Below are 13,204 nucleotides of genomic sequence, written 5' to 3'. Positions count from 1 at the left end.
TCACTGCAAGATCAGTTTTAAATTGTGAGCACCTTCCCTGCTTACTAGAACTTCTGTCCAGCACTAGGCCATAACACTTAGGAAGAAAATATGTATGAAAAATTTATGACACATACTTTCTACTCACATGTTCTCGTGGTATTTAGAACCTGTATTTGGTAGAAATCCATTGTTGTCCTTTTTGGAAAAGTGTGCATCACTGGCATTATGTTGGCTTTTATAAAAATAAATCTTTAAAAATAGGAATGGTGATTTTTAAGATCAAAGGGTAAGCACCTTTATCAAACAAGATTAGTGGTTCTATAGAAATGTTTGGGCAGGATTTATTCTCTGTGTGTATAATCCTTTAATGATAACACGCATTACAAATTCATAAGAAAAAGTATGAACTATTCCTTTCATTTCAAAGGCAGCTATTTCTCCAGAATCCTCATAAGCCACCAGAACCTGGGTTGATCTATAGACTGTGAATTTTCTGTTGAAAACTGATAGTGTGTCAAATTATTAGATTAGTAAGTATAGCAAAGATCAGGGTTTTCAGTCATATTTATGAGTGTACAAACTCTCTTTCCCTGGAATGCATGTGTATGACCAAGAGAATATGTTGAATAATTGGCCAGCTCTGGCAAGTTAGATAGATAGAATCAGAATCATTGAGTTGACTAGGTTGGAAAAGACCTTTAAGATCATCAAGTCCAACCATTACTGCGAAGACCACCAACCACTAAACCATGTCACAAAGTGCCTCATCTACATCTCCCCCTTCCTTCTTCATCCCAGTTGGGGTCAGCTGTCCCAGCTGTGTGCCCCCCAGCCTATTTGCTGGTGAGGTGGATGATCTAGACTTTTCCAGAATGTCATGATGTCTATTTTAACCAACAAGTAATTTTTAGAATCTGTGCATCTTTAACAACTGGATATTTGGTAAGATCAATAGTCCCTCCAGTTTAGTCTCTGATGCAAAAAAGCAGCCCTAGTCAGGAAAACAGGATGTTCATTGTTGTCTATGGTTGGGTCATCCATGCTTTAAATGCAGAGTTCAGGAGATGTATTTTTGAAAGAAGAGTGTGTGTTCAGTGCCCTGTATTCCAGAAAACTTTCCTTGGTAATATTGTCATATATGTTATTATTATATAACAATAATATGAAGTTCTTCCTATACAAATGCTCAGTGATCATTTTGTCCTTAAGAGTATGAGGGGTTGGAAGCAAATTCCACACTTAGATTAGAACTGTGTGTTAAGTACAGATATGAGGCAAATATTATTCTTCTCTGTTCACAAAATGAAATGATTTCTTCTACATTAGACATAAGCCATAGTTACAATGTGTGATATTTTCCTGTATTATTTAAATATTTTACATGCTGAAATTGATTTTCAAGTACAGCTACCTCTAATGTTTATTTTACTAGGTTGCTTTAAAATGTATCTCTCAAACTGTTAAATATTCTATTGGGTTTTTTGTGTTTGTTTTTTCCAGACTGATCTTGATTATGTTAACAGTGTTGTTGCAAGCCTGGAAAAAGAGTAAGTTGTCATTCATTTTAACGGAGGTTTTCTTAGCTTATAAGTGGGTTTGCTTTTTGGTGTGGGTTTTTTTTTTCCCCCCCCTAAATCTGGTTGCGATAAGTAATAAAAAGTATTCTGGAAATGTGAGATCATGCATTTTTGTTTCTTAGGGGTTTGGACTTTTGAACAAAAACTTAATAGGTGACAGATTAAGGGGCAGTGATTCAGTCAGTTAAATTGTAAAACAATAAATGGGATTAAATTATTTGGTGCAAGATAAACAGATGGGATTGTTTCAACATGCATGGAAATTTGTGGCATCTGTGTTAGAGCCTTGTATTCCATATGTTCAGAGAGAACTATAGAAAAAAATCACTAGGTTCTGAAAAAAAAGAAAAGCAAAAGAACTGTTTAGAATATAGTTAGAATTCTGACTATTGGGCAAGAGGCTATACCGATCTGAAGAAGATGCTAAGGAAAACTGTACTTTTTATATACTTTTTTTTTAAATACTTCTATTTTATGTGCTTTGTTTGATTAAGTCATGGTAACCAGACACAGTAACTGTACCAACAGAAAGCAAGCAGGAAGTCTGCAGAACTCAGACTCTCTCGTGTGATTTTAGGATGTTTCTATTGACAGGTTTTCTACAGAGATGAATTCTGGCTTGGTGGAAGTAATAGCCCCTCCTGCAACTTACTATCCTGACTTGACAAACTTGAAGGAGACATTTGGAGACTCAAAAGAGAGAGTGAGGTTAGTTTATTCACCCAGATCTTTTCCCATCTCCTCCCACACCCAACTTTTGTTGTTTATGAAATGGCAAGTGGGATGTGAATTCTTGAAATGTTTTCTTACTGTAATTCTTCAAAGTGTGGGGATGCTAAAAGTGCTCTGTGAATCCATCTCATTCCTATCTGCATGCTACTCTGTGTGTGATCAGAGCCTGATGCTGTTTGGTTGAATTCATTTAGCGTTAAATTCTGGGAGGAGAACTGAGGCTTTATATACTTTTTCTCCTTCATACAGAGTTTTTTGTTTACTGTTTTTCTTGAAATACAGTGTAAAACCCAGTAATTCCAGCTGAATTACCATTTAAAATGCACATGTGTTTTTAGTGAAATATCAGGTAATTTTCAAAAAATCAGATTCAAGTTAAACCAGTTTTATGTCTGTATTAAAGCATAAGGCAAAAGCTTTGTTCCTTTTATTCAGACTGAGGATTTCCTGAGGGAACAATGCCAAAAGCAGCTCTCCTAATATTTCACTAACATGCATCATTCTTTATAGTGACATTTACTTTGCACTGCTAGTGTGTATTGAAATACCTTTTTTTCATAATTCTTAAGCTTTTAATTTCATTTCAGATGGAGGACAAAACAAAACTTGGATTATTGTTTTCTTATGATGTATGCTCAGAAAAAGGGGGTTTATTACATTCAGGTAAATTTATGTTATTTGTTTTGAGACAAGTTTTCAAATGAGTCTCCAGAAATTATGCTACTAGTCACATCGGGAAGACCTATACAGAACTTGATTCCATAGTTGAAGGAGCACATTAAATATGGAGGTTATGGTATACGAGGAAGTAATTTGTGGAGGACACTGTCTCTGAAGTAGAAAGCAATTTGTCCTATGTGACTTATTTTCTCTTAAGATGCTAAGTAAAAAAAGTGAGGAATCCAGGCAGCTTAATTACTGTTTTGCCCTTGTCCCCCAAATGAGTTAAGCTGCCTAGGCAAAACCCACCTGCACAGTTCTGAGTGGAATTTGAGCTAAAATCCAATTTTACTTTCTTTTGAAGGCAAGCGCAGCATCACTTTAATATGGAATCATAGAATGGTTTGGGTTGGAAAGGACCTTAAGATCACCTCATTCCGACCCCCTGCCATGGGCAGGGACACCTTTTCACTAGACCATGTCACCCAAGGCTCTGTCCAACCTGGCCTTGAACACTGCCAGGGATGGAGCATTTATCACTTCTTTGGGCAATCTGTTCCAGTGCCTCACCACCCTCACAGTAAAGAACTTCTTCCTTGTATCTAACCTAAACGTCCCCTGTTTAAGTTTGGACCCATTGCCGCTTGTCCTATCACTACAGTCCCTGATGAAGAGTCCCTCCCCAGCATCCTTATAGGCCCCCTTCAGATACTGGAAGGCTGCTGTGAGGTCTCCACGCAGCCTTCTTTTCTCCAGACTGAACAGCACCAATTTTCTCAGCCTGTCTTCACATGGGAGGTGCTCCAGCCTCCTTATAATCCTCGTGGCTCTCCTCTGGACTTGCTCCAACAGCTCCATGTCCTTTTTATCTTGAGGGCACCAGAACTGCATGCAGTACTCCAAGTGGGGTCTCAGAAGAGCAGAGTAGAGGGGCAGGATCACCTCCTTTGACCTGCTGGTCATGCTAATGACTGTTGTGTGTAGATACATTTTCAATGTGTTGCTAGACTTGTTTTCTATATTCTTTTTTAAAGAGGTTTTCAAGAACAGAGTTAAGCAATTCTTCTTTAATTTAGCTCAGAATTGTTCCTATCGTGTCTTGCTGCTTTGAAGTAGAAGTCTTACCTACAGGTATTGCAGACTTAGTGAGTAACTGCACTTATGATCTTAATTTAGACTTTGGTACTGTGTCCTCTGAGTATAAAGCCCCCCTTATCTGGTTTTTACAAAGCTATGCTGACTGCTGTGATAGCTGTCAAAGACTCAGCTCTTCTGGAAGCTGCACAGCCAATGGCATGAGACGGTCTTTTTGAAACTAGGCAGTTGCAGAAGTATTATTCCAGCACAAGGGGGAGAGCATGAATGCATTGGGAGAAAGGACAGAAGCAGCAGGATTCTTAATGCAGTGGCCTGCACTTACTATGAATTAAAGGGCTTGTAGCACCCCATCTTGGCAGTTCTGCTGCCTGGACTAGACGATTAGTTTGGGCTAGGCACCTATTCTGTTGGACACCTAAAGCCAGGTGAAATGAATCCCACCTCTGTAGACAACATGTCTCTTAGCTTCTTGTCTCAGAGGAGAAATTCTTTCAGTGCTGTTAGGTGCATGAATAAAGAGAGTAACGTTTGTGTACAAAAAAAAGAGATATTCTACTTGTTCTACTGGTAATGTCACTTAGTCTAACATTATTTCAGTGATGATTTTTCTCTGAAGGGAGAAGCTAGAAAAGCAATGTTCTGAAGTAGTAAGTTGGGATACCTTTGTGGATTCTTACTACAGAAAGATAATGGTTCTCCACAAATAGACAGACTGTGACCCCTATAATAGTTATTCTTGGCTATAGCATCTAAGTTTTATAGCAGTGCTTGCATTAGAAATATATGGCTATGTGTTAGCAATATATTGTAAATCAGAATTTCCTAGCTGTACTTTTTCCTCTTGCTTTGCTGGCTCTTCTTTTTATTTATGTTGATGTCATTGTTACCTTCCTCTAGCTTGAAGATGACATCGTTGTCAAGCAGAATTATTTCAGCACAATAAAAAATTTTGCACTTCAGCTCGCTTCTGAAGATTGGATGATTCTAGAATTTTCTCAGCTGGGTTTCATTGGTAAGAAATTGTTCACTTTAGTTCAAAAGAACACATTCATCCTCAGACTCTGTGAATTAATAGTGATCTGACTTCAAAGCTATCTTTGTACTGGAAATACGCCAAGAAGTAGAAATTCATTGGCTTTTTTAGGAACTCTCGTTTAACTCATGGTTTTGTTTTGCTTTTTTGCTGTATGTTTTTTTTGTTCCCCCCCTTCCCCTGAAGTCCCCCCAAGTTGTTTCATATACTTTTGTATGACTGAGGCAAACTCAGACTGTTGGAAGAGAGCACTTTTATAACCAAAAGGTAGTTCATTTATAAAAATACTAATGGTCGAGCTGGAAGGGATGACTTGTTTTTGATTTAGCTGGTGTTAAACAAAATGTCATTAGAGCACACCTGTCTGAAGTAAAAGAAAAAAGCATGAGAACTAACTCCACCTAAAACAACTTCATTGGTGTCAGTAACAAAATTTCTAAGAATCAGCAGGCATCAGTTTGTCTTGGTTGCAAAGCCTGTTCTATCTCCACCTTTCCAATCAATCAAGGAGAAGTTATGACAGTCTGCTCCTTATTAGGTGTAGTTAGAGTCTATCTGTCATTTGCAGTGAATGACACTAAGAGAAGCTAATGCAGCATCTTAGGCTGTTGTGGATTGATTACTAGGATGCTGTTGAAATTACTTTGGGTTTTTTGCTCTTACACTAATGTTTTTATTGAGAAGTACTAGACTTAACAGAAATGCCATGAAAGAGAAATTTTGAAGGGACTTCACTAATCAAAAGGTTATTTAATTACCGCAGTGATGTGTCATGGTCTTTTTAAAAGCACTAAGCTGGAGATATATGAGGAAAAATTAAAAGCTAAGTCAGAATGTGGAGATTCCTTATATTGTCAACACACATGATTCCAATGCAAGGGCTGTAAGTTGAGCTCAGAACAGAAAGAAATTCTACATGCACAGATAAAGTGCAGTTCTGAGTTCGGTCGTTCGCTTGGAAATTCTCGTTCTCTTGTTTTTACTTTGGATCTGCTTTCCAGAGAATGGCTTCATCTTTAGCTCAGTGATCCCTAATGGTAGCACTGAGAACTGAAAGTGTTGGCACTCTATTATCCTGTTTCCAGCTCAGCATCAGGTCTGTTGTTGAGGCAATAATTCCCTGACTTTCAGGGTGTCAGACATTCACTGAGTAGAAAGGAAAATAGTAGCTATCTCCTCAGGCTGCTAAGTTAGGGTACAAACTGGTACTTCGTATGTTTTCCTGTCAGTCTAACCTACAGAAACAATGGAGAGAAGAAGAGGAAATGGGCGGAGAGAAGTCTCCTTATTTATCTTGTCACCACATAACCTATCTGCTTGGTTGCCTTGGACTGTCAACAGAGATGCACTGTTGCTGAAATAGTTATGGGACTGGTTTTGTGGCCTCAAAGATGGAAGTGAGAAACAGGAAATGGTACTGCATATCATGGAAAAATGAGCTGGAGCTTTTGCCCTAAATAGACCTGTCTCTTCTGTTGGGGAGTCCCTTGCAACTCTCTGTGGTTCTGTGGCTACAGAGGCTGGTTAAATACCAGCATCTGATTAGGCTTTTTTTCCTACTTTTTGAACAGTTAAACTCTAACCTCAACTAATCCCACAATTTGAGTTTTACCTCCAGTCCCTAACTGCACTTTAAATGTAAATTAAATGTATGAAGTTTTTGGGCTATAGAAGTAAATGACATTCATTCTACATTTGCTTAATTTAGTAGTAGAGCATACTCGCTTACAAATTGCAGTTTTGTAAGGCTGACATGTCAAAACTGGTGCAAAACCAACTTACAGTGTAGGACATGCATTGTCTACCTCCTGCAGATGTATTTCAGATCACTTATTATTCATGTATCTGTGCATTTTACACACCTTTCTGTTCTCAGTGCTGCTATAATAGAGGGCACACTGTCTAAAGCCAGAAGGAGTAGGTAAATAGTTCTTATACTGAGATTTGGCTTAATTACCTGCAGAACTGTTTAAAAATATTTTAAAAGTTGTTTTTCTTTACTGTCTACATGACTTTTTTCAGTGTAGGCTCTGAAAATAGTTGTAGTTTAAATTTAGTTATTAGCTCCTGCTGCTTGCATCCCTGTTCTTTGTTCCTTGGGTGATATTTGCATGCCTCCTTTTAATTAGATTATATCAGTAGAATTTCAGATGCATTTAGCTATGGCTACACATCTTAATGTTGCTTTTTACCTAGAAAATTTAATTAGCTTTTTTCTCTCAATTTAGCTCCTTATCCTGCTTTAGGTTTTGAGAGAGAAATTAGTATTCGTGAATGTGACTAAAACTGGCTTTGAGGCACATTGGTGTGCTATAACCATATACTGCATAGAAATTTTATGCAAGTAATGTAGATTTGTCTCATCTCTGCTATCACTTTATGGATCTTGATGCAGACTGATACTATGGTAGTTTTGTAACGTGGGTAGCTATGGAGGAGAGTAAAAGTAGCTGTTTGTAACTGGGGATGGGTTTTGTGTAGATGTCTAAGAGCAAGTAGAGCACTGAATTGTCTAGATGCTACTGATTTAGAAATAATCTCTAAAAAGAGAGGTGTGGCTGATTCACTGTAAGCTATTGGAAACCTTGATCAGCTTGCAAGTTTGCTAGGTAAAAATCTTTCTTGTCACAGTGTATTTCTGAACTGAGAATCTAATTTATGCAAGTACTACATGAGGAAGTGGCAAATGCAACTATTTAGGCTGACAGCAGGATTATAGAATTCTGTCACCTCTGCCACAGAGGAGCGGTAGCTTCCTTTGTTTTTTTTTTTTAACACTGAAAGCATAGTCTTTAGTGCTGTCAAGTATCTAATAAATAATGGGTGAGATGTATGCCGTTTCCCTTAGAAGCTCTGTGGAAGGAGGTGCCTCTCTTGCTCTTCTGGATTGTGGCCCCTGACACTACATACTAGCTTTTTTGTGAGAAATAAGTGATTTGTCTTGCAACTGCCTGTGAGCTGAAGTGTTTTCCACAGGATACACAATACTCCGTGCTGTAGATATAATGCCAGCTGTCACAAACGTCTAATGGACTGATCTGAAATTGGCCTTTTGGTTATCTTAGAGAGTTCCTCTGAATCTTATTGTGCCCTGATGTTTTAAGGCCTGTTGTTCTGATTATTTTAAGTTGTTCTGATTACAGCCTTGCTCAAGCTGTCCACATAGTTGAAGTTTGGGTAAGAGCAGATCAAGTCAAATATTTGAGATTTAAATAACTTCAAAGAAGTTCTAGTTTTAATGCCAGTAATTTGCATTTCATTAACAGGGAAAGAATTAAAAGACTTAAACTATAGTTAGAATATGTGCTTGCAGGTATAAAACTATTGTTGGTGTAGACTTAAGATATTTAATGATGCTTATGCAGAAGAATGAAAAGGAACGATTTAGTTACTTGCAGTTAGAGAACTGTTGAAAACAAAGTTTTCCATTTTGTGTGTGTCTTGTACTTGCCAACAAAATACTCAGGGCCAGAATAGTTCACGAAGGATAGCATTTAAAAGGACTGAAAATCAGATAGAAGGCTTGGCAGGGCACAATAAGTAACAGAAAATGTTCTACAATACATTTTCTTTTAAATTAGTCCTGGATTTCACTTTTATCAATATAGATAATATGGAGAAAGTCTTCCATATTTCATAAATATCTAGGGAGTTATGGAGCGAGACTTTACCTTTTGAGTCTTAATTCTTTTGGATTTTGAAGTTTGTTTTCAAAGCGTAGGTTGTAGGAACCCAGAATCTGAAACCTCTGAAATTTTGTCATCAGAGTCTCCTGAGGTTGTGTCTGTTCTCATGTACTGTGCCAACTGATTGAATATGGTGCAAGATGAGCCACTGCTTCAATTCTTTCACATTATGTTTGGTTTGAGGTGGTGCCTGTTGACTTCAGTTTTTACTTACTTTGCCTTGATGAATTTTGACTATGTTCTGGGGATGGCCAGTGGGCAATCTGTAGCCTGGATTTAGAATGGAATCTTAATGGCTTTGTGGCTAACAGCACTTTCCTCACCTGCAGCTGTGTGTGAGGCCACAGGACTGCAGCACCTTGTCAAATGCTGCTGCTTGTTCTTAGGCTGTGGCCATGCCTTAGGGAAGCCAAGCTGCTGCTGGTATCCTCACTCAGGAGAGCCTAGGCAAGGGTTTGGCTAGTTTGGATTCAGAGAGGCTGGGGTATTGGATCTGTGGAGTAGGAGTTGTACTGGTCTGCTTCCCATCACAAGGAGTAGCTGTGGACAGCCAGGGGTCCAGAGCTTTGAAGACCTGTTTTTGTTTTTCCAGGGCTTCACTGCAGAGGCCTGTTTTTGAGCGGATGGAGCAAGAGTGTTTTGGGGGAGAAAAGAGGGTGGTGATCCAGCAGTACTGTGCTGTGCCAGAGGTGTCCTGAGGAAGAAATGACAGATGAGGGATGCGGTGCAAGGAGTTGGGACAAACATGTGCCAAGCTGGGCGTGGAAGGTGGTGACAGCATTTCAGCAAGTAGTGTGTGGCTGTCTGTCCTTGGTTACTGAAGGGAGACCAGGGCTTGTCTCAGGAGCAGGGTGTTGCCTGTTCATTTTCGCTCCAGTGATCACCAGGAATTGAAGTGAGAAAGCTTTGCCTGCACTGTCGAACCCTTCCATGGTGCTGGGCAGTGTAACACAGAGAGGCCAGCTGGGTCTGAAGATGGTAGTGCAAGTACAGCCAGCTGATGCTTACTTAGCATATTTTGACTAGCTGCAGTTGCATGCATCAGGGTTTGTTTTGGGGAGGGGTCTGTGTTCATTTTGTTTATTTGTTTTGGGGCTTTTTTCTTATTTTATTTTCCTGGTGCATCCTGTGACATTGTTAACTAAATTATTCTCTGAGTCAAAGGTGGTTGGCTCTGTGGTTGACAGTAGCATGCCTAAAGGAAAGTGCCTCTCAGCCTAGCCAAGTTTGCCGTATGGAAGTAAATATTTTGTTGATAATCCTGTTTCTATTTTAAGTAAAATTCTGATAAATTAGGGAAAAGAGTAAATTCCTACTCTTACCTTCAGTCTGCTTGTTTAATTTTAGGTAAAGATCCTGTACATTAACATTCAGGTTTTAAATGACCTGGTCTGTGAGTGTCTTTTCACTGTAGATGACAACTGAAGATTGTAATTCTTGTGCTCTTTAGATGATGAGCTAATCAAAGGAAGAAATGTACAGTGTGGTTCTATTGCTCTGTCCTTGGGTAGAAGAGGAAAAGCATTCCAGAGCATCATGACTGTGTATCCTCCTGGAAGAGGATAAACTTTTCTGTCAGTTGCCATTGAAATAGGAGGAATAATGTGGGGATTTTTTTGTCTTGAGTTGCATGGTATTGTGCATCTCTCCAACTCCACAGGGAAAGGTCCACTTCCTATGGATGCAGAGTACCTTAGCAGGTGTCATCAAGAAATGATGGTTTCAGTTCTATAAACATCCCAGAAACATTTGAGTAGTTCCATTTTTTCAGCTTGTATTTGATTAGGATTTCTCATATTTTTCTCTCCTCCTGCCCTATGCTATTGAAAGCAGTAGGCAGAGATGAATCACCAGGAAAATTGGAAGCCCATTTAGTTGGAAGTGTGACAATCTGAAGGAGCTGTTATTCTGCATGAATATTTTACACAACATTGTACAAATCATATGATTGTTTCCTACCCATTTTAAAATATTTACTTCCACAAATAATGTTAAAAAAAAGAAAGACAATACAGTGTGTAAATAGTAATAAATAGTAACAATATACTAATAAAAAAATCATAACATCTTCTTTCATGTCTTTAAAGAAGAAAGCTTTGCAGTTGTCCCTAGTTTAGTAGGAGTTGTCCCTTTTTTAGGGGGAACTTCAAATTTTAGTTACAGCTTATTTTCAAGTGGAGATGCCTATTCTAGGACCTCACTGCAAGACGCACAAGTGATGTCAATGGTTTTGCTTTAAAAATAGCCAAATTAAAGGTTTCTGTAAGGGACAACTTTGATTAAGCAGTGTCAGGTCAGTTACTGTCTTACCACATTTACTTTGCCACCCCATGGTGTGAATGGTCTGCTTTATGAATACAGCATCATTCCAACAGATGAAATAATTGGGACTTTTGTCAGATGCTTCATGTCTATATTTATTGCACTGCATCATGATGTACCTTTGCACAGACCCCTCCAAACTCATCTCAGAATTCCAAAATAAGTATTATTTCATTGTGTATGTTCTTATCCAATTTCATACTAGTCATAAGGGAATGAGATCGCAGCAGACCTGTTTTCTGGAAAGGACAATGCCCTATAGGTGATCTTCTAAGTATGTGTCTACTTTTTAACAAAATAAAGGATCTTGCAGTTCGAGATCCTGGCATTGGCAAAGCTAATCTCCATGTGTAAGAGTCTGATACCTGATAGTGTCAGAGCACGCATAACAGGGCCCTGCAAATTTGGTGCTTTCCTTTAAAAATATCCTTGTTGCTACGATGTGTAAGCTAACAATGACATTCTATATCTACTACTACTTCTATCTATGCTACTACAACGGCATACTGTATCTACTCTGAGGTATTGTATATTGTGCCAGGCTCAGTCACCTGCTTCAGTAGAGAAGTTTTCCATCCCTCTTACAAAACGGATTTGAATTCTCATCTTCTTCTTGTGGTTTTTTGTTTGTTTGGGGGTTTTTTAATGCTGCCTTGCATTAGTCTTCTATGAATTACAGACTTCACTGAGCCTCGAAAGGAAGAGAAGTAACTGAATGTCTGGCTCTGAGTGGTAGTCCACAAGTACATTCACAGTGGAAATATAGTTTCCTAACCACTTAAGACTAGATAATTTTTTATTTTTTGTGTAGTACTGGCTCAGGGTGATACTTCAGGTATATCCTCTCTTAGAATCATAGAATCACAGAATGGTTTGGGTTGGAAGGGACCTTAAAGGTCATCTAGTTCCAACCCCCTGCCATGGACAGGGACACCTTCCACTAGACCAGGTTGCTCAAAGCCCCGTCCAGCCTGGCCTTGAACACTGCCAGGGATGGGGCAGCCACAGCTTCTGTGGGCAATGTGTTCCAGTGTCTCACCACCGCATAGGGAAGAATTTATTCCTAACATCTAATCTAAATCTACCCTCTTCTAGTTTAAAACCATTCCCCTTTGTCATGTCACTACCTTTCTCTGCTTATACAAATGCAAACATCCTACTTAATGGCTAAATAAGGTAGACTGCTTGCACCATTTCTTCATTTCCACTTAGCCATCTGTTCAAGTAGTGTTATACTGCCGATAGTTTTTAACCTTCATACAAAACATTGTTCCCTATTTGTAATTCATACTAGGCTATGTAGCTCCTTAGTGGCTTTTCCAAATGATGTCCTCTTGTAGATGAGAACTAAATCCCATTTTCTGATGCGTGTGGGGAGTGTTTTTGCCATCTCAGAGGGCAGCCTGTTCTCAGTGTCTACTCCAGCTGTTCTTCATAAATGTGGAAGAAGATATTAGACACTTGTGGAACTTTTTATTTAAAAAGCCTATGAAGGCCTCAGATTACAAGTGGAAAAAACACAAACCACATTTCACATGCCTAAATGCTGCATGTTAGTGTGTTGTGCAGAGCTCCCAAGTGTGGACAGACAGGAGACTTGCATTGGGAAAGAGCTTCTGGTGGACTCTGATCCATTAGTGCCCACAAGTCCCAAGAGCCCAAGCCGAAGTCAGCACTGCCCACTATCTGCAGAACTGAATCACTTCAGCTGGTGTCTTCCTGAGAGATTCATTGTCATGTGATTTCTTTCTCCCTGCCTCCTTCTTTGTAGCCTAGCAAAGTAGAGGTAGACTTCATCTGCAAACCTGATAATGTTCTCTGAATCCACCCTCAAATCTGGAACTACCTTTGGGAGTTTAGTTGGTGCTCAGTCCCTGATACAAGCACTTGTCAGTCTGTCTTAAGCCTTGGACTAGCCCAGTCAGAGTTGTGTTGCTCCTGGTAGCAGTGTCTTCATACAAGGCACCTTTCTTAAGTGGCCACCTTTCTCTTCAGACACTGTGCTGGCAGTGAAGTGTATTCCACAACCATGTAAGTAGTTGCTTTTGTTGATAATAAATAAACTTTCTTCAGCAACAGTGAGTTTCCTTCTTTTGCCAAGGCCTCCTTAAAGC

The 13,204-nt window shown here is 39.1% G+C and overlaps 1 protein-coding gene across 5 annotated transcripts in view; it reads left to right on the top strand.

The window, feature by feature from the left end:
- MGAT4A (alpha-1,3-mannosyl-glycoprotein 4-beta-N-acetylglucosaminyltransferase A) overlaps nt 1-13,204 on the top strand; it is an 83,385-nt gene that overhangs the window by 46,942 nt on the left and 23,239 nt on the right. For all 5 annotated transcript variants that reach the window (XM_030477013.1, XM_030477012.1, XM_030477011.1 and 2 more), the window contains 4 exons: nt 1,483-1,529; nt 2,154-2,267; nt 2,879-2,954; nt 4,947-5,061. In XM_030477013.1, the coding sequence (XP_030332873.1) occupies nt 1,483-1,529; nt 2,154-2,267; nt 2,879-2,954; nt 4,947-5,061 (352 nt within the window). The remainder of the gene's footprint in view (nt 1-1,482; nt 1,530-2,153; nt 2,268-2,878; nt 2,955-4,946; nt 5,062-13,204) is intronic.

Source organism: Strigops habroptila, chromosome 2, assembly GCF_004027225.2.
Source record: "Strigops habroptila isolate Jane chromosome 2, bStrHab1.2.pri, whole genome shotgun sequence".
Lineage (NCBI taxonomy): Eukaryota > Metazoa > Chordata > Aves > Psittaciformes > Psittacidae > Strigops > Strigops habroptila.
The sequence above is the reverse complement of the archived record's forward strand: the minus strand, read 5'-3'. Positions and strand labels throughout refer to the sequence as shown.